This window comes from Chelonia mydas, chromosome 17 (genome assembly GCF_015237465.2).
Source record: "Chelonia mydas isolate rCheMyd1 chromosome 17, rCheMyd1.pri.v2, whole genome shotgun sequence".
Classification (NCBI taxonomy): Eukaryota; Metazoa; Chordata; order Testudines; family Cheloniidae; genus Chelonia; species Chelonia mydas.
This window is the reverse complement of record NC_051257.2, coordinates 18,184,084-18,205,822: the sequence shown is the minus strand read 5'-3', so window position 1 is coordinate 18,205,822 and position 21,739 is coordinate 18,184,084. Positions and strand designations below refer to the sequence as shown.

General features: G+C 43.6%; 1 protein-coding gene and 1 long non-coding RNA gene across 3 annotated transcripts in view; one reads left to right on the top strand and one right to left on the bottom strand.

The window, feature by feature from the left end:
• LOC119563908 overlaps positions 1 to 16,643 on the bottom strand; it is a 25,369-nt gene extending 8,726 nt beyond the window's left edge. Inside the window, exon 1 of the long non-coding RNA XR_005222694.1 lies at positions 16,588 to 16,643. This is a non-coding gene — a long non-coding RNA (uncharacterized LOC119563908). The remainder of the gene's footprint in view (positions 1 to 16,587) is intronic.
• The window catches only part of MYL10 (myosin light chain 10), a 27,887-nt gene continuing 19,540 nt past the window's right edge, over positions 13,393 to 21,739 (top strand). Inside the window, exons 1-2 of one of the 2 annotated variants that reach the window (XM_007054142.3) lie at positions 13,393 to 13,516; positions 20,580 to 20,669. In XM_007054142.3, coding sequence (XP_007054204.1) covers positions 13,514 to 13,516; positions 20,580 to 20,669 — 93 coding nt within the window. In that variant the 5' untranslated portion in view covers positions 13,393 to 13,513. Of the gene's footprint in view, positions 13,517 to 20,263; positions 20,357 to 20,579; positions 20,670 to 21,739 lie in introns of those variants that run through there. The other variant, XM_037880822.2, reaches the window with a different exon arrangement.

The window sequence follows — 21,739 nt, the reverse complement described above, 5'->3', positions numbered from 1 at the left end:
GGGAAGGGCACGGTCACTTCATGCCCTGAGGCCTGCTTGCAACCACCATGGGATTCACAGATTTCGTTCTATTGGACTTTACTGTTAGGCCACTCGGCCTATGCTCACCATGCAATGTCTTAAGTACTCATACCCCTGAAGACGATATGCCACTATACAGCCCAATGACCTGGCTTTATACCTAAAAATGGATTAGAAATAAGAGATGAGCGATGAGCTGGAACCACCAAATTCATATCCAAATGCCCATCCACCTCCAGGGTTCCCCAAGACTCAGATCAAGGTTTTTAATCAGACTCATCTCTAATTTTCAATAAAACTGGACTGGATCTGATAATTTCTATTGGAAACGCTCCGGATATAGCACCATAGCTTGAGGTTGTTCTGAATACAAGCTTCCATAAAGTCAGTGGGAGTATACACATGTGAATTCTTGGCCGGATATGGTCCATAGTTTTAGGGATCTGCAGGATGGGAAATACTCTCTTAATTAGAGAGTAAATTCACTAGGACCCAGATTTTTGAAAATGGCAAGTTGAGGTCCACATGCAGAAAATATGCATGTAAATACACTTGTGTATTATGGTGAGATTGCATATCCATATAAGGGAATTGCACATGAAAGTGTGTAGTCATCCAAGTGGCTGCTGCATGTCCATTATCTGATTGGCATACGTGAGCGCTGCAAGGGTGAAATTCTCCCCTGTGCAGAGGGTCAGCGCAAGTCCCGTGTATCATTTAAGACTTTGCATAGGCCTTATTGTGGGTCTCTGCACGGGGGGAACTTGACCTTACCTGCACATGAAAATGCAGATACACACATTTTTGCCTTTCACAATTGGGTCTTTCTGCCTTTTCAAAAAATTCAACCCCGGATGTCATGTTAATAAGTGCATCTGGAAGCAGGTCATCTGGTCATGAATTCCAGCCTCACCTATGAACCCTAGAGGGGATATTTTGGGGAAGGCAGTTTGTTGCCATTCCTAGGCTGGTTTGTATTATAGCTTCATCCAAGAGCAGTGTTGCACCTACTGACTGAGCTGGCCTGGAAGTGGCAAACAAGAGCCAAGTTTAAGAGGAAAATGAGAAGACTGAGCAGAGCAGGGGGAGAGTCATCTCAGCATTAATTGCTTTGTTATAGAGAGCAAAAATTGTAACTAATCACGACATGGTTGTGCTGCTAAAGCATTTGAAAGCTCCCCTTCCCCAGATGAGCCATATGGAGGCTGGAAATGTAAATATAATTTGTAACGCAGAGCAGCATTTTATTACCAGCTTTTAAGAGGCACAGGGCGCCTGTAACCCTCAATATGAAATTTCCGTTGGCTAGAAATACATTCAGCTCAGTGTTTTGTTTTTATTCCCCCTGTGGCACCAGTATGAGAAAGATAACGTATACCCTGCAAAATGTCGCTCGCTCACTCACTCAATGCTGAGGATAGAATTGGCTGGCGGATGAGGTTTTCATAGTTGTACTACTGGCTTCCTCACATTGTGCACTGAAGGGGAAAGCAAACCTACCCTGGGCTAAATCAGGGATGCCGAGTGCCTTCTGAGCAACTGTAGCTCCCAGTGGCGTCAGTGGGAAAAGCAGGAGTTTAGCACCTCTCTGAATTTGATGCTTAGTTTCAGTAACTCAATAGGCACAGACTGGGCTGTCCTGATATCATTTATTGTTGTTATTTGTATTTTCAGTAGCCCCCAGTCACGGACCAGGACCCCATGGTGCTAGGTGCTGTACAAACACAGAGCAAAATGATAAACCCTGCCCCCAAGAGCTGATAATATAAGACAAAATGACAGATGGATACAGATGGAGGAGGGCATGCCATTTATGGCTGTTAAATATGGTGGAGTCGTAAAAGATGTCGTAATGATTTCTCATTTATAGCTTGATCCTGCAAGGTGCTAAGCGCTCTGGCTCCATCCAACAAGCCATTTGAGCACGTGCTTAACTTAAGCCCGTGAGCAGCCCCATTGCAGGTCGAACGCTTCAGTTTTAGGACACTGGCCAGTATGGAGGTTTCAAGTTTCCTTTAGAGAGGTGGAACCCTGCAGGGGGCACTGTGATAAGGAATTGGGAAGGGCTGTCACCAAAGAAGGCATGGCTGGCTTTGGATTCATGGGTAGAGATTGTCCCACTCCATCTCTCCCAGGCTGGAAATAAGTCCCCTCTTCACCTGTCCTGCTTCTAAGACTTGCTCCCTTTCCATTCCTCAACCTGTTTCTGCTGCCAGTCCTATGGCTTCTCAATGCAGGGAAGCAGCAGGAGGAGAGTTGCAGGCAAAAATGGCACAGAGCCCACAGTAACTCTGTGCTTGGAGACTAGCCATTGAAGGAGGTCAGATGGGGAGAGACCAGGAGGTTCTCCACCCTCTGGCTAGGAGAGCAGCTATTGATTCATTCCTACAGGTCATGGGAGGTATAGAGAGGTTGGGGAAAGGGAAAGGCAGGGAGGGAGGTGGGGCTAGAGCAACAAGGGAAAGAAAGCTGGAGAGAGACTGGAGACAAGTGACTTCATCCTTAGGGTGGTAGGGTGAAGTATTCCCCCCGGCAGGATTCCTGGGCCTTGTCTCAAGTCTCAGTAGGATAATACACAGGGGCAGAGTGGGCATAAGAAGGCAGGGGGGAAATGGAGGGGGTGGGCTAGGCATCAGGCATCAGGAGTGTAATTTGGTCAAAGAATTCACACCTCTATTAGAATTATTGCTATTATTTATTCTTTGTATTGTGATAGTGCCTAAAGGGCTTCCCCGCTGAAGAAATTAGGAAGGTATCGATTGCATGATGTGGTAGCAGAACATCTACCACAGGATCTGCCATTTCAACGATTGAGACACTCATTCTGCAACTCCCAGAGAGCCAGGTCAGGTTAATTTGTAGGTTATAGTAATAGCCATGCAGACAGCTCAATAAGCCATCAGTTTAATCAGAAACCACTTCTGTCTGTATTGAGCTGGAGCCTCTTACATTCCTTTGCTTTGGGGTTTGGTGCCTAAGATCATTTGCAATAAGTGTGTCAACCTCGTACATTGGATTTCTCACAGGAAGGTGGCTAAGAGGAAGGATATGCTTCTGTCCCTGGTCTTACTGTTCTCCATTCCTCGTTGTTTTTGCTGTTGCATGTTTCTTTTACATCCAGCGTACGTCCAATGCCAAATGATTCTTCTGAGTGGTGCCCTGCAATATTTGAATCAACCTTCATCTCTCATTTTGGGCTGGGCCAGATTGTGACCTGACTATGCTCAGGTGCAGGGGAGTTCATTGACCCAATGGGGCAGCTGCCTCAGAGGGAGGATTCACCTTGGGCGTCAGGGGACAACATATGATAGATATGTGCCATCCTTTCCTGTGGTTCCCTCACAGGGGAGCAATCTTAATCTCCATCAGAGTCACAACAGTGGAGATTGTCCAGGACTTGCACTGAATCAGCATGTCCTTTGGGTACTCTGACTCCAACCCATTTACCTGGGCCTATAGCCACCTAGTAGATTGGGAATTGTGAGCAGATTGCTCCCACCCCACTTTGCGCTTCCTGCTTCTGGGCCCTGCATCCACTGAAGAGGATGAGGGTGACATTTGATTCTCATGTACAGGTTCACCCCGCTGAATTCAGCGGATTTCAGTTTTACCAGCTCTCATGATTTCATTGTGAGTCTCATGCTCCAAAATAAAAGGAAGATTCTAGCTCTCAGGGTTGCAGAGAAAAACTTGAACATATGAACAGTAAAGGCTTAAAATCAAGAAGCTGAAAAAATATTTTTTTTAAATTCTCATGTGTGTTTAGACCACCTTGTGATTTTTTGGGGGGCTGACGTGATATTTGAATGACTGGCATTGGCCATGCCGGGGTTTATATGAATGTCGCGTTTGAATTGGCCCTTGGGTGCCTGGTTCAGCAGGCTCCCAGGTTATCCATGGGACTTTGTGTGGCACCTCTCAGTATGTCCGGATGGGCTGCATACATACAGAGAGCCTCTCTTTTCAAGCTTGTGGAATGCAGACTAGGTGAGCTAACTGACTTGGGTGCATGGCACATCACAATGATATACTCCATCCAACAGAATGTCAGGCTAGTTTTGCGGGGTCCTCGGTTAAAAAAAGAAGCTTGATTAACTCTCAGCTCAGCATGAAGTGTGCCAAGGCTAGCAGTTTCTGAGCAAAGACCTTCAGTGGTGACTCAGGGCCCCATTTCAAGAGGTTGGAAGTTGAGAAGAGCTCAGTGAGCTCAGAAGAGCTCAGTGCCTAGCAGGATTGGGCCCTCCGTCATGTAAGAAGCGATGTAAGAAGCGATGTCCTCCTGTATCACAGCTGAGCTGCCCCGGTCTTGTAAAATGCACTCTCACCCCGTCCCTCTACGACACATCTCACAGACAGGCCCTGGGCTCAGATACAAGGCCTCAATGTCTAGTGCTATCATCTACAGAAAAACAAGCGCTATTGAGCCAGATTCTGATCTCTCATGCCCCAGCAAATCCTGAGTCACTCTACTAATTCCATGAGGTTATTCTGGATTTACACTTGTGTGACAAGAGCTCAGAATCTGGCCCATTGCTTCTGTGTCATGCTCCTTATGCTTGTCCTGCTATTTAAAGGCTAGCAGGTGAGTGTGATTGCCTCTTTAGTACAAACAGGAGGGTTTGCTTTTGTTGCTCCCATAATGATGTGTGAGAAGAGTGCCTAAGGATTGAATTAGGGGTGGGTGGCATTTCCAAAGGAAACGGCAAAATTTCTTTGTGGTTCCCAGATTTTACAGTTACTGTGCTGATGGAATAACCACCCTGTTACTGTGTCCTACTGACAGTATCTGGAAACTAGTCTCAGGTTGGTAAACCAGGGGTCTCCAACCAAGCGGACTAGTATAACTCACTTTTGTCACTGGACTTGGTTGGTGGATTGCCACTCACTTGGCACAGTCCCTATTGCAAACATCCTTATGACCATGCAGCCCCAAATCTGCGCTGGGCCCTGTTGTGCTATAATTGCCTACCCCACATTTAGTTGCATGTTTGCTCTAGCCCACAATGGAACAGAAGCCACTCCAAACCTCAGTCTCATGTGATCCACACATTCTGGGATTCATCTACAATTAAACCACAAAATGCATGGCATGAGTTTAGTCACTGGGTCTATATTCCTATATTATTTTTTGTAAACAAAATTTTTTTGTGGCCTAGATTTTTGCAGCCCTGGCTCTCTGACAGAAGAGGTATAAATGCAAGCACAGCTGAGGTCTTAGCCTGGTGAGTTGATACTGTTTCCCCGAAAAAGTTAGGAGCCACCATGCTGCATGTATTCCAAACTTTTCAGAAATGGTGTATGTGCACAAACAGAAATTGTAAATAGATTAGATTAATTTAGAGAAATACCTTTTAATCTAGCAGACAAAGGCACAACAAGATCCAATGACTAGAAGGTGCAGATTTTTGACAGTTAGGGCAATTAACCACTGGTACAGCTTACCAAGTAATGTGGTAGATTCTCCATCCCTTGACGTCTTTAAATCTAGTTTGGATGGCTTTCAGAAATATGCTCTAGCTCAAACACAAGGTATGGGCTTGGTGCAGGAATTACTATCGGAGATTCTGTGGCATGTGTTATACAGGAGGTGAAGCTAGATGATCATAATGGTCCCTTCAGGCCCTTAATTCTATGACTATGACTCTACAAGACCCAATAGACTCCATTGTAATCCATCAACTAGTCTCTTAGTTTTTATTGGTCTCTCGTGGTTTCTACTGGGGGAATAGTAGGCTAAGGGACCAATAAACCAATGAATCCCTTGTTCCATTCCAGACATAGTCACCTGCTTGAACTAGTAAGGAACCACGTGAAAAAATTCAACCAGGAATTTGTATGAAGGTAGATACTTGCATTACCTTAGCTTTCCTCCATTCTGCGTATGCCTTATGGTACAGTCCTTAGACGTTTGCCATATATTTATTTTCTACACCCTCTGGCATGTTCTTTGGGTCTGTTGAATGGAGAACAAAGCAGGGTTGTGTAGTGAATTGGTTTGGGGTCCTGCTTTGCTTGCAGTTGTATGAGGTGGTATGAAATGAGCTGGTATCTGTTTCATTCACTGTGGAGGTTGGCTAGTGTGTGGTGTAGGGACGGGTCTGTGGGAGAGGAAGAATGTTTTTTGGGGTTATGGCACTGGGGTGGGACCTATTCCTGCCTCTGTCCCAGAATTCCTTTGTGATCTTCAACAAGACACTTCTTCTGTGCCTGAGTTCCCCATCTGTAACATGGGGACAGCCATGCTCCTCGACCTCATAGCTGTGTTGTGAAGATAACTTCATTATTGTTCTTGAGCAGCTCAGATACTATGGAAATTAGTGCAATACAAGAGCCTATAAAGATAAGGGGGGCAAACCTTTACTCAGACAATGATTTGGATGGTGTGCAGTAAATGAGGCATGGGACCATACACTAGACGTTGATTATAAAAAGAAATAATGGACAGCTGCTTTGTTTGCTGAGCACCATCCTGTGCACTGAATGAGGCTGGGTCCTGCAGAAAAAAAGACTGTAAAGCGTACCCCCAACCAGGCAGACTTAAGGGTGCAGGAGCTACAGTACTAGGCATCCGATGCAGTGAGCTGTAACTCACGAAAGCTTATGCTCAAATAAATTGGTTAGTCTCTAAGGTGCCACAAGTACTCCTTGTTCTTTTTGCGAATACGGCTGCTACTCTGAAACCAGTACTATTGTAATTTCCTGACTTTTGACTGCTTCACTTTCTAGCTTTGATGTTCTTTTAATGTCATTTTATTTGTAAGGAATAAATATCTAGGGCCTGATTTGCCCTAATATAAATCCTGAGTAACCCAGTGAACTCAGGGAGTTACATCAACAGGAAACTGAGCAAGAGGGGAATCAGACTTCAGTCTACAAACTATCCATCAGAATTCCACCCAAATGCCCAGTGTCTGACGCGTAGGTGGGTATCAGATGAAATACAAAACAATGACAACAGTACATTCTTCTATGGTCACATCACAGTATGTCACTCTTGTCAGGTTGAGTTACATTAGTCTGCTTTTCATTATGTTATGTTATGCCACTTGACACAGTGCAACACACTGTAAGTAACATAAAATGACCTCCAAGTATAAAAAAGAACACAGTTTTTGTCAGATTGGATAGTGGCTATAAATTGTCAGAGAGAGAGAGGTCCATTTCATTGCACTGAACATCAACTGCACAGAACTTAAATTAAAACTGCAGAAACCCAGCTGCTTTGGCTGTTTCCAAATAGGTCTACACATCCCTGCTCAATAGAAGAAGAGAAGCGAATTCTCAGTGGAACTCATAGTTGTTAAATGTATTAAAAAGCTCGCAGTGGTATCTGTAATAGCTCTTTCTTTGGTGTCGGCAGTCCCAGTTACAGTACATGTAAGATTAACATCACTGAGACTCATTGCGAGTCTTTGAAATTTAGTAATCAGATCAAGAGTCACCAATGGGTTTTCTGAGCTTCAGTGTGTAATTTTAGCAGGGGGTTAATCAGCTGCCAACTGCTGAAGAAGGAGGAGGAGGAAAAGGGGGCCATCTTGTCTCTGAAAGGAAAGAGAGACCCTAATTAATTTAAGCTAATTGAGGAAGAGTAGATGGCTCAGGGGAAGTCAGTGTCTTTCACTTCTCGTTTGAAATTCCAGCTCTGGTTGGCAGTGGTGACTAAGGAATTAGCAATTGTTGGCTTAGGTGAAATGAGTCCGTGTTCTCCGGGCACGGCTGTACAAAGGGATAGCGCACAGCAAGCTGCCATGTAAATGTACAGCGCTCTAGCATGCTGCGCACTAAGTTATCTCGCGGACACTGCTACCTCACACAAAAAGTTCCATGGTGCGCTTTGACCTTTGGAACCTTTCGTGCACAGTAGTAGGGTCCACATGGTGAGTTAGCATGTGGCACACTAGAGTATTGTACATTTACACCTTAGGTTGCTGCGCACTAGCTCTCCATATAGACAAGCCCTCAGTCTGGTTCCTCCTACCGAGGGGATTAAAGATGGTCCAGTTGTTAGAACACTAGCCTGGGACCTAGGAGACTTGGGTTCAATTCCTTGCTCTGCCCCAGATGTCCTGTGTGACCTGGGGCAAAGCATGTAGCATCCTTGTGCCTCAGTTTCCCATCTGTAAGCTGGGGATACTTCACAGAGCATATTGTGAGGTGCTCAGATACTACAGCGATGGGTAACCATATAGTTACTAAAGATAGCAAGATCATGCCACCAGATAATGGCAGTAACTCACCCCTCTTCAGAGAATCAACATGCAGCCCATTTAAGCCCGAACTTGAGGTGATGCATAGGACTTTCTGTACAAGGCTAAATTTCCCCCACAGGGACCAAGGTCTGTCTGGTGCATGAAGACTGAAATTCTCTCTTGCTAGAGCTGGTCCCACCAGTTCAGGGTTGAGGTGCATTAGAAGGGCAAAATGTTGTAAGGAAGCCCACATCACTGAATGTGCCTTGGGTTCTATAGATCGAGGAGGGAAGGTTTCAGTTTTCAGATTTGTTGATCTCAAAATTTCTTTCACATGCACATATTTTCTATATAGCACATACAGTTTTAGTGTTATTTCTATTCATGCTGAGGGCCCAGAGAACTGGGAAAGGGCTCTGGCTTCCATTCTGCCTCCCAGATCACCAAAAAGGATTGCTGGCTAACTTCTAGTTACTTGATCTGTGCGGGTGGTGATGGTATCAGAAGCAAAAAAGGACCAAGGTTATGAGATTCTAGTGCTGAGTTGACAGAGTGGCATTGTCAGCCAAAGACATTTGATATGGTCTCACTGAGAGGGAATGAACATGGAAGCCCATTTTAAAGGATATTTTTAAGAGCATGACCACACTTCAGGGAAGGGGGGTGGTTTTGTGGAAAGAGGAAGCATTATCTAGTGGTTAGAGAGGTGGGGAGCTGGAACAATGTGTAGAGTGGGGGTCCTGAGAGCCATTGAACCGAAGTGTAAACCCTGTATATAATGGAAACCCCTTCAAGCCAGGGGGTGCTGCAGCACACCCCACATCCCTAGTTCCAGCGCCTATGTAGAGAGGACACTGCATCAGAACTCCTGAATTTTGCCACTGATTCATCATATGCCTTTGGAGAAGTCACCTGACTTCCCTCTGCATAAATTTCTGCATTTGTAAATTGAGTGGAAACTTCCTTCTTTCCAGGTTGTCTTCCCTTAGAGGCCGGTGTGAAGTGCTGTGTATTCTGATTTATTATACTATTGAGCGTTAGAGCACTGAAGAGCTAAACAGTTACAGTTTTTGAACTGTACCCTGGAAACCTGCTGAGACCCCCATCCTGCAGGCAGATTCAAGCAGTCACTTGCATGCAAGGGTCTACCTACATGAATCATCTTGGAGCATCAGAGGCTGTGTTATTAAACATGAGATAGTCTGGCAAGAATTTCGAAGATTGTAAGGAAAATCGTTACCTTGGTAGCACATCAAACCATCCTTAAGGACAAGGAGACATGGGGACTTTACAACAGAAGAATGTCAGCCAGAATGGATCACCAGAGAACTCCTGTTATTATTTTATTTTCTAATAAATCAAACCTGCCCCTGTGACAATCTGAGTCTCTAAAGGAGTGTCCTGTTCTGATGAGCCACATGAGGGGAAAAATACAAAGAAGGAGAAAGACAGATTAAAAAAGGGCAATACAAAGGGCCCTAGAGGCAGACTTAAGTTTGGTATTTAATTTTTCAGGTACAATACTCACTTAGCATCAATTATCTTTGTTTTTTTTTTCCAAAGGAAATTGCCTTCTGAATCAGCCAGCTCTCTAATTACCAGATTGAACGCTTGAAATTTTTAGGGCAATTAAATTCAAGCCTTCCTTTTTCAGACCTCATGTTATCCCCCTCTTCTCCCTCCCCTTTCCAGTCTGGAGCCTTTCTCTAATTTGGAGGCAGTTGCAAGAGGCAAGCAGACCTTTAAAGCCAAGACGTATGTCTCTCCGAATTCCTCTGTGGATTTATTTTATAGACGAAGCAGAGAGGAACCTGGTGAGCTTGTGCTCTCACTACACACATGTAACAAACATAATGCAGGGTGGGTTTTAGTCTAATGTGTCTTTTTTATTTAAAAAACCCTGAAAAACTGGCTTGAAAGAATTAATTAAATGTAGAAACTCTCATGAAAAACCAAAGATCAATGCAGGAAAAATAAGCAATATAGAAAGAAACCTGAAGATCAACATAGTAAGCAATGTCACAAATTGATGATGATGATAATAATAAATAAATAATAATATATCATAACACCCTAAAAATCACAATAAAATAAAATACAAACAATTCTGGTCATGCAAGTGCTAACAAGTACACACAATGGTTAAATGGCAAAGGCAAATATTCCTGCAAAAGAGATCAAAATAGGCAGGGTGAAATCCTGACTACTGAAGTCAAGGGCAAAACTGCCAGTGTATCATTATTGTTATGATTAAGGCCAAGCTCAGGCCTGGCAAAGCACTTAAGCATGTGCTTAACTTAAGTACATGAGCAATTACACTGACTTCAGTAGGACTGCTCACTGCCTAATGTTAAGCACATGCTTAACTGCTTTGCCGGATGGGGGCCTAAATCAGTGGGTGACATGTTGAATAAAAAGAGCCTTTATCTCATCAACCACAGTAAACTTTTGAAATCCTATTAGTTTATCCTCAAATGCCTTATTCTAAATTTTCAGTTGAATGAACTCAGTCTACAGTACGGACACTGGACTGCTGTCTACCAAGCAGCTGCAGGGGAATGGATTGCATGGGTCTGATTCTACATTGGGTTTACACTGGTGTAACTCCACTCAAGTCAGGATAATGCATGCTGTCCTAAATTCGGACTTGCAACCAGGACAATTTCACTAAAGCCAATGGAATTATAATTATTTATTATGTTTTTAATTATTCATTACTTTACTTATTGTTCATTGCTCATTGTTGCTTAGTTATCACCGTAGCTGTTCACAGTACTTTAAACACAACAGCTGAAGAGCTTGCCGTCAAAGTTAAGATACAAACAGCAGGTGGATCACGCAGCAAAGGGTTGGACACTGGGAAGGACAAAGGACCCGATTCAGCAAAGTACATAAGCACACACCTAACTTTAGGTTTGTCTGACTTCAGTTTGCTTAAACACCTTGTTGAATCAGGGCCAATGGGATTGCACTATACAGCTACTTGGGAGACTAACGCACATGACTAAAAAGCATGGTTTTAAAAAAATGCATTTTCTACTTTATCCTAGGCATTTATATTGTTTCCATTATTGTGGTATCTGGTATATGAAGCTGCACTATGTAAACCTTCTTGAAGAAGTGAGTTGTGAGAAGAGATGTAAAGGAGGGGAGACTATAGAACACAGGATCAACAAGTAGGTTCCAAGCATAGGAATCATTGTTAAATGGATCACAGCGGTGAATTTGTCCCCATTCTTTGTATATTTCACTGCTCTTTAGTCTAGGTTCTGCTCTAATGCAGAACGGGAAACATGAAGTATTTTCATATATACATACCAGATTTTCAGGTAGTGGCAACCGTTGTACCTCATTGACTTGAATAAAATTATACCAATTTACACGAACTGAGGATCTGACCCATTTTAACAGAGTCAAAAATAATTGACGAGTTGTTGGATTGAACTTGTGTGTGCGTGTGCAATGAGAGATGTACTCAATCATAGTTTGACACTGGGCTTTTGGCATTTACAGATACATATGTGTCACCTCTAATGAAAGTGTTATATCTCTGGATTTGTCTCGACAGATACTTCTAGATACTACATGTAAGCTCTTTGTGACAGGGACCATCTTTTGTTTAGTGTCTGTACAGCATCTAGCACAATGGAGCCCTGGACAATGACTGGGGCTCCTAAGCACTACAATAAATAAAGAGAACAATTAATAATAAAAATAGTTTTTTGTGGGGGGATCTATATGGAAATGATAATGGAAATCTCTGTGAAATGGCTAGAATCATTTTCCATGAATGGAGATTGTAGCTAATGTGTCAGATTCTGCTCTCAGTTACATTGATGTAAATCCAGAGTAACTCCACTGAAATCCTTTGATTTACTCTGGATTTTCACTAGTATAAAAGAAAGCAGAATTTGGCTCTATGTATTTTCTGAATTTCTAGCCTCACTGGATTTATAAAAAGAAAAGGAGTACTTGTGGCACCTTAGAGACTAACCAGTTAGTCTCTAAGGTGCCACAAGTACTCCTTTTCTTTTTACGAATACAGACTAACACGGCTGTTACTCTGAAAACTGGATTTATAGTTACCTTCAATAGCCAGAAGATCATTTTTTTCCTTAAAATTATTTTATTTTATTTTTATTTGTGTTGTTGCAGCACCAAGAGGCACCCAGTCATGGATTGGGGACCCATTATGCCAGGCACTGTGCAGAACATGAGATACATTTTGTACTTTTGTTTCCTGCTTTCTAACAATTTGTGCATTTCAGTTAAACAAAGCAATGAATCTACAACAAGGCCCCTGAGATAAACCAGGGAAGTCCTGGCACAACGTTATATTTAGCCTGCTACCTGTGCCTAGCATTCCATGCTTTGAAGTTCATGCATTGCCATCGATTCACACTAGCTGAGGGTCTGGCCGATGGATGCCTTTATTTGTACTGGTGGAAGTAATAGGAAAATCACAACGGTTGCCATCCTTCAGTAAAATGATCTTCGAGTGTTTACCCCAATTACTGCTGTATCTGCAGGGAGCCTCATTGACCTTACTAGGGGTCTGGGCAGGGGCAGCAGCCTGCCATGTGCTACACATGGCAGGACCGAGGTCTCAATTTAAACAAATGTAAATTAAATATAAATAATAATTAATAATGGGGTTTAACTATACAGGGTTGTCCATGTCATGCAAAAGGTAAGTTTCCTATAGACTGGTTACTTTCCCACATTCGAATGGGCCACACGTAGAGCATCAGATAACTGCCACAATGGTGTTCGGGTTGATGACGCGGTTGGGCTGTGACTGGCGTTCTTTGTCTCCATGTGGGTATCACTAGGAAGGGCTGTGATGGTTCAGTTCCAGCCTCTCTCTCTAGTTCTGAGCAGCCTTGATGGCCACAAATCACTGCTAGTTTCTTCTGCACTTTCTCAAGGAGTCTCAGGGCTTCCCTCTTTCCAGGAAGCCTTGACAATTTACAATCCTTTTTAGTGAGTGCTTGTATTCACTGTTTAGAAGCACATGGGAAGCCCCTTCAGCTCTGGCTGATTGCAAGGACTGTACAATTGTATCCCAACTGCCTATCTACTTATCTGCTGCAGTATTTATGCGAAAGCAAAAGCCCTGCGTGGAACAGATGCTTGGAATGGTATTGGGATCCAATTACTGCACTTTTCCAATCTTACATCTATTGTCTAAACTTGGAGCAGGCATATTTTTACTCCTCGGTGACAGTATATAAAGGAACAATTGGCATTGTGTATGCTGGCTGGCTAGTTGGCACAGAAGGGGCAGAAGGAACAGCAACACCATGGTAGGAGTTATTTTTTCCCAAGTTCGTTCTTTCTTTCTTTCTTTCTTTCTTTCTTTCTTTCTTTCTTTCTTTCTTTCTTTCTTTCTTTCTTTCTTTCCATAGCTACTTTAACAGGAGCAATGATAATAACAATGTCAGATCTCATTCTTAAAGAGAATCACACTCAGACTGAGGAGATAGCCAGCACTGGGGACACTGGATGAGCTGTGACTTTCAGAGCACCCTTTTGCACTCTATTAATAAATGTGCTTGGTCTGGAGACAGTCAGAGCAAACTCTTGCCCATGCTGCATGGATTCACCAGCGGGGGGAAATAGCTTGCTGGGAGTTTCTTTTCCAACCTAGTCTCACCTTGGGTGCTTCATTGGAGCAGCAACTAATGTAGCTAGCAGTGCTGAGTAGCCCGAAGATAAATCGTCTGCTGTGGCCGAGGCAGATTTGTGACTATGTTGTCATTGACACATGGAAGAAGAGGCAAGGAGCACTACAGAGATTGTAGTCTCCATAGCCTACTCCCTGCCCTCCCAGCCCCACTTGGGGCATCCTGCCCTGTGCTGGCAGGATGGCTCCGGGACCTGCTGGATGGCTACTTCTGCACTATTGTCCCAGCCTATGTGGTTCCAAAGAGCAAGGGCAGAATTTCAGCCCAAGATGGAATCTGTGTAGCTGGCTCTGCGCTTGCCTTCTGCAATTTCACTGGAATTATTAAAACATCATTAATCAAGGGCTGGAGCGCTAGATGTTTCCCTATCTGTACAGGGAGGGAAAGGAATACTGTGCCTTTAATTATTTGCTTTCAGCTCTTTTTCTTTATTTTCCTCCTTCTCTTGCCTCCTTTCAGGCTCCCTCAGTGTAGCATTTCCCACTGGCACCTGTGACTGCTATCTGGAGCCTATTGACACCAGAGTCCTGTGTTTGAACGCCCTTGTTGAAGCATGGTTCAAACCTGGCTCCCTTTAAGCAGGAGATGAACGTGGCCCAACCACTGTTCTGAACAGGATCAAACCACAATCAAAACAATTTCTAAAAACCATGCTCAAGACCAGGTTGTAACATCAGCTTGCGAAAATGGTTTGGCCCTGTACACGCCAGCAACTAAACCATGTTCACTACTAGTTTAGAGGAGAGTGTATTTGTCCCGATTTTCCAACTGGGACCTCAGATATATAGACTACACTTTAATGGATTTCTCTAGAACCTAAGCCAACCATTTATCTGGTGGCATGTGTTGGGTCTTGACTTTTTCTTTTTCACCCCTTTAGGTGTCTTTCTCTCCCTCCCTCTCATTCTGATGAACTAACTCCTTTCCCAAACTGCTCTCTGCCTTTTGGAATAATTATTCCAAGACTATCTGTGGCCAAACTGGCCAATGCTGTGGATCTCAGAATGTGGCAAAACATGTCCCCAAAGCCTCATTGCTACTGAAGATTGTCCGTGATGTGTCTTTTCACTGTGCTTTTTGCTCTGGGAAACCATCTTCTGAGGCACCTTACAATTCATGGACACATGAAACAGATTTAAAATTGAAAGAAAAAATTGTCTTAATGAAAGAAAGCTGAGAATATCTTTACATAAGGAAGAGATCATTTTTTATTAATCAGAGGGAAATGTATATGTAATTATGCAAGATGCAGTCTGTGAGGAGGGTTTTTTCCCCCTTTATGATGTCTTAAGGGATTTATAAATATTACAGAGGTTTTATAGCATCATAATATTTCAGATGTTCAGTAAAGCTACTTTCAAAGGATTAGTGCAGACAAAGCAACACAGTAAAAAATAATTAGAAGTCAGCCAGTGCTACTAGATTCTGACATACAGGATTGAAGAGAATGAGAATGGCAGGGTTCAGGGAGATAATTTTTCTAAGAAGAAGCAGACCACACAAGTGTTACAGGATGGAATTCTGAGAACTGTGTGTCTGTAGGTCCCAGTTAATACCAGGGAATTTTCAGTCAAGTTGGATCTGTGATGTCTCTATATGTGAGCGAGAGAGACCTTTTACATATTCCAACAACATTCCTGCGTTCGTTCAGCTCGGTGACACTTTGTAGCAAATTGTGCGTGCCGAAGGGAATCATGTACCCAAAAATAGATCGCATTCTGATGAAATGTGTTTTGCAGCTTGCTAGACTGCCTAGAATGTACCACCTGTACTAAAAAATATTGACCGCAATAGAGCCAGGTCGAGTTACACCAGCTGGGGATCTGGCCCGTGGCTTTCCTTTGGAAGTGTGTGTGTAGGTGTAGGGGACTTTGTGTTGGAGGGGGTGAGCTGTTCATTTCTGTGTGCTTGAGAGGAGGCTGTTTATGTGTATACTTGCCAGAGGAGAAAAGGTATTGTGTGCTTATGTAGCGCAAGGGGATCACAGAGGAGATTTGGGGGCACAGGGTTTGAACAGGCTGTCGTGGAGACAGCGGGGTGTGTGTGTGTGTGTGATGGAAGCCAGTGGACGCTGTGTGTGTGTGTGTGTGTGTGTGTGTTTATGAAAGAGAGAGTGTGATAGCTGCAGTAAGGGATTTTGTAGGGAAAAGGACAGATTGTTTGTTGGTGTGATGTGTGGGGGATGGAGTTCAAGGGATATGGAAGGGATCATGGAGGGAGTCAGGGACTGTGTGTAAGATGTGTGTGGGGATGTGAGAGGAGGGATTTGTTTGTGAGCATAGAGGGGGTGATGAAAAGATCCTGTGTTTCTCTGCTCTGATAGTTCAGGTTTTTATTTGAGTTCTCGGAGCCTGTTGTGTGGCCTGCTTGAAATGCGAATTGTGGCTCTCAGAGCAGCTTGTGCTGCTTACTCCTCTAGAATAGATCATTCCTTGCAAGACCTGCATTTTGATGGGTTGTGTGTGGCTCACCTGCCACTGAGAGGATCCAGATTGTGTGAAATGGACAGGCCAAGTCTACACTACAAAATTACATTGACCTAACTTACGTTGGCATACAGCCACCGCAGTTATTAAGTTGCTTGTGTGTGTAGGTCACCTTTAAAGCAGCAGAAGAAATTCTTTGCCTGTAGACACAAACACACACCCTCTCCCGCCCACACCCCCAACCCCCCCGATCCCTGTTCTTACCTTGCGCCCAGAGAGGCGGAGGTGACGCTGACTTACTGTTTCTGTCTGTCTTTGTCAGTGCACTAACCTTGTTCTCTCAGACTCCCAGGGCCTACCAGACAGGAGAAATGTAAAGAATCTCAGTGAAGGAAACCCAGAACACAGCAAGCGCTGGGCTAGCCTGAGCTGTCTCGGGGTCAGGGTTTTTCATATTCTGGTTTTATTTAAAGCATCTAAAAATTATCAAAAAGATCCTTAGAAACGCAAGCCAGCTGAGAGAGCACTAGCACGGGTGATATAATCCAGCGATGTGTGATGGCTCTGAGGTTCCCTTTGAAAAGGAACTGTTGTCCTCTTCACACTGGGGTGATAAATACACCCAGGCTGGAATTGTATCAGACATGTTCAGGCATCGCAACATTCTTCCAGGCTCTTTTCTGTCAGAGGCCTTGGAATCTCAGCTTGGGGAACCTGCACCTCCTCATAGCTCTTAACATTCATATCTAACACTTTTCAGCAGTAGATCTCAAAGCACTTAGCAAAGTTATTATTATCCACATTGTACAGATGGGGAAACTGAGGCACGAGGTGGCAAAGTGATTTGCTAAAGGCCATGCAGTAAACCACGGATATATCCAAGAATAAAAATGAGGTGTTCTGCTTCCCCATCTGCTGCCCTGCTCACTGTTCTGTGAGGTAAAACAAAGATATTAGATGGTTTTGGAGTGATAAGCCTCAGACAAAATCCTGGTTTAATCACTGCAGAACTGCGGGGAGTTTTCGATCCAAGCACAAACTCTGCAGCTCAGGCGCATTTCTGCTCTCTTTTATTTGCCTTTTGGGTTTCACTTACACCGCCAACACGGTGAAGTCTCATCTACTGCCGTTAGCCCCTCAGCCTGCCTCACGCTCCCATTCTCCCACGATTCTGAGTCAAGCTGCTCTGTGAATATGGATCTCCTGGTAATTCAACACACACCACCCATAAGCAAGGATTTGGGAGGCTGGATAGCCCAGCGGACTGATGATAATCTTTTGAGCCCTAGATCCAACAGTTTGAATTTGGAACCAGTGACGGAAAGGCACTGCCATCTGACAGCTGCTTGGTGGCCTCTATGACATGATTTGATGGTCTCAGTCTGATTCCACGGGTAACCACATCATAAAAGGTGTTAACTGGGATCCATACTTGGACTTTAAGCAGAAAAATTAAAGACAGAATGGTCAATATTGGCAGTGAACAATCCTTTATCAACCCTGGAGGGGTCAGGATTGAAGTCTATTAACAAATCATTGAGGTGGTGGGGTTAAGGGTTTGAATTTTCCCGGTGCAGTACTTGTTCTGTGGATAAATAGGCTTCAGTCTCTATGGGCTTTAACACTCTTTTTTTTAAAAAGTGAGCTGATTTTTCTTTGTATTGGCAATGTGCCACATCTCTGGGTTTTATGCACATCATTTCATAAAACTGCAACTCCTGCTTAAAGACCCTACTGTGTATGCACTCTGAGCTGTCTATATAGACAACTTACCAAAATTAGCCAGGGAGTACCCGTTGCATGGCGTAATCAGGCCTTGCCCTGGGAGGAGTAGGATTCTAGCCCTTTTCATTGTGGTGTTAACCTTCAGAAAGTAAATTGATTATTAGGGAGGAAAATTTATCAGGGTGAATAAAAAAAATCATACATGGATTGAGCAACCGGGCTGCCCTTATTTGCAGCAAAAAAAAGCTAGTGATGGCTCACAAATTGCCCTTTCAGATGGATCAGCTAAGTTTGAGGAGCCCTTATGAAGCCATCCTCCTGACCCTCCCCCAGAATCTAAGGCCAGCCCTGCAGGTACTGCTTACATTGTGAAGTCATTTGCCCCTAGAGAGGTGTCAGTGTACTCAATGGGCTAACATCTGTTCTCTTTTTACCTTGGGGAATGAATACACTGTTCATAAGTGGGGTTGTCCCTAGATTTCCATTTTAACTAGAAATGCTGAAAATGTCCACCAGGCACCTCAAATTGCGTGAAATGCTGCCCATTTTGGCTCAAACCCACACTCATTCCATGTGAGGAGGAGGAGGGAATCTGTTTATTTTCCAAAATCAATATTTCTATATTAATTAAACATTCCATTTGTTCACATATCTTTCCACGTCTTGGGTGGCATTTTGTCTTTGTTTTTCTTCCCAGCAAATACATTCTCTCATGCATTTCCCATAGTACAGGAGTTTGTGTTCCAGAAGATAGGTACAATGTGTGTACGTGTGTGGAGTATATACCATAACATGAGATTCTCACCAGGACGGCTGAATGCTGAAATCTGCATGGCAAGTTAAGTTGACCGGACACTATATATTTCCAGCAGTGCTAGATGGAAAAATGTCTTTGACCAGCTCTCAGTCCCAGGATCTCATCTGAATCTTGGCAGATTTTGGTGAGAGGAGAAAGTTGCCTTCTGTTCTATACAGCATAGTCCAAACAGAACAGAATTTTTCTTTGTTTTCTATTACTTAAGGGGCAGACAGGACTATAATACAAATGGGGTTAGGGATGGGTCCACTGGTTAGTACTAACCTACTACTCAGGAGGCCCAGGTTCAGCTCTCTGCTTTGCCACAGATTCCCTGTGGGTCTGTCTACACAGCAGAAAACCCTATGGTAGTGAGTCTCAGAACTTGTGTCTACAGATTTGGGCATGTACTAAAAGTAGGTGTTCTAAGTTGGGCTCTGAACCTACTGGGCTTCAGAGCCTGAGCATTGACTGGGCTATTTTTAGCTTGAGTCTGCTGACCTGGACTTGCTGATGAGGTTTTTTCCCTGTGTAGACATACCCTCAACCTTGGGCAAGACATGTGGACCCAGATCCGCAAAGGTATTTAGGTATTGAAATCAATGGAAGTTAGGCCCCTAAATACCTTTGAGGATTTGAGCCTTTGGCTTCATCTTTAAAATGGGGATAATAGCACTGACCTGCCTCACTGCGATGTTGTGAGGACAAATGCATTAAAGATGGTGAGGCGCACAGATACTGTAGTCGTGGGGGCCATGCAAGTACTGAAGGGAGCGAATGTAATGTCTGATTACACGTCAGCTGGCTCTCTTTTGCTGGAACAGAACTTAGGGCGTGTGCTTTCCTCTGAACGTAGACAGTGTTTGTACCTTGGAAGGATCTGTCCACTCAGTACTGCATGTTTTCACTTCACAGCTCCATATTAGAGGCCTTATAGGGTCTGTCTACACTGCAGCTGGGAGCGAGCCAGGCTTGAGAGCCTGAGCTCCAGCCCATGCCACAATGTCCACGCTGTTACTTCTAGTGTGCTCACTCGAGCCTCTCTAACGAAAGTCTGTCTACCCAGACTGGGAGGCTCGCTACCAGCTGCAGTGTAGACAGACCCATATAGGGCTTAATTTTGAGCCTGGCTGCCTGGCCATTCAGGGGAGTAAAGTAAAATAAGCTACTTGCATTGCCAGAGCCGGCAGGGAAGGGGGAGGGAGCAGCTGCTGGTGGGGTGCTATCAGACGTTGTGGGGGAGAGGTCAGAGTCTTAGCTTCTTCCACCCCTAACCAGCCAGCCAGCATAACTCAGCCAGCACTGAGAGGAAAGTAATCAGCACTAGCAAATGGGCTGGCAGAGACCACTGCCCCCAAGAAGCAAGGAGGAAGCAAAGACCAGCTCGTGGCTCTCCAAGTCTGGTTCCTGCACTGCTCCTGGGGCAACGTAACCATGTACTGCCTCTTACTCAGGCTAGATTATCAGGTTACAATCCAGTCCACAGAAAGCCACTGGCGACAAAACTCCTTGGTAAAAATGCACCCTGTGTTCTGTAACCAAACAGCATTTTTCTGTGTTTATATATTTGTTGCACAACTAAGTACTGAATCAAAGGTAGGAGAAAATATAACCAAATACAACCTTCTCATGCTACTTGTGCATGCATATTTCCTTCCATTATAAGTGTGGTTGTCTAACCTGGTGTTCCAAGTGTTAATTTATTACCTACCGGATCTCTTTATTTCTTTTACAGTCTCCAAAAAAGGCAAAGAAGAAGACAGAAGGAGGTGGTTCCAATGTATTCTCCATGTTCGATCAAACCCAGATTCAGGAGTTTAAAGAGGTGGGCCAACTTTGTTATCCTGTATGGCTATGTTATACATCTCCCATCACTGCCTAGGATTAGTTTGCAGTCGTTACTTTGTTCATCTGCTTTAATAGAATACACAGTTGTTTTCTGAATCATCGTAGTGGTTTTGGCTGATAACTCATTTTGCTTGTTCACTTTTATGAATTTTTCTTTCTTTCTTTCTTGACTCAAGATCTAGGTATTACACGTTATTTAAAAACCTACAAAGCTCAATACAAAAAAAATTACTATACAATTCACTCAGAAAATCACATGCTTAAGGCTATTTACATTCAAGACATCATTTAAGCATATGCTTAACTTTAAGCATGTGTTTCAATGCTGGGATACTTTCCTGAACTGGGGCTTTAATTAATGGATAGTTCCGTAATACCCACCTTTCTCTGACAACTAGGGTGACCAGACAGCAAGTGTGAAAAATCGGCACAGGGGGTGGGGGCTAATAGGAGCCTATATAAGAAAAAGACCCAAAAATCAGGACTGTCCATATAAAATCTGGACATCTGGTCACCCTACTAACAACCCAACCCCCAAACCAGAAACCAAATCCCACGAAACCCTCAACCTACCTCTTCCCAAATGCCCACAAAAATAAGGACTTTACAGTAATGCACATGAGGTTAACTAATTCAGGCTCCTGCAGTTCAAGAAGAGTCTGGGTTAACTATGTATTGTTAATTTCTTGATCAGTTACCTGTGTAGAGTCAAAACTAATGACTTGGGCATAAGAGCTGAATGAATAATTAATGATGGATAATTTATTTGATGTATTTAGGCTATTTTCCTGCTTCTGGAATGTCCATGAGCACATCAGAGTTTCCTCAGATTTGTCATTTTAAATTATTCATTGCTTCCCCCATGACTTTTGTTAATTTGTATATTGACTGCAAGTTGTTTTGTATGTTCATTCTTTGAGCTGTGTTGATTAGCTCTGGATGGTCAGATAAGATGTATCCTATCATGTCTGTTCCCTGATTGAACAAAAGCACTTCCAGAGTGACTCTTGGGGTGTGTGAATATATACAATTCATTTTCATACACGT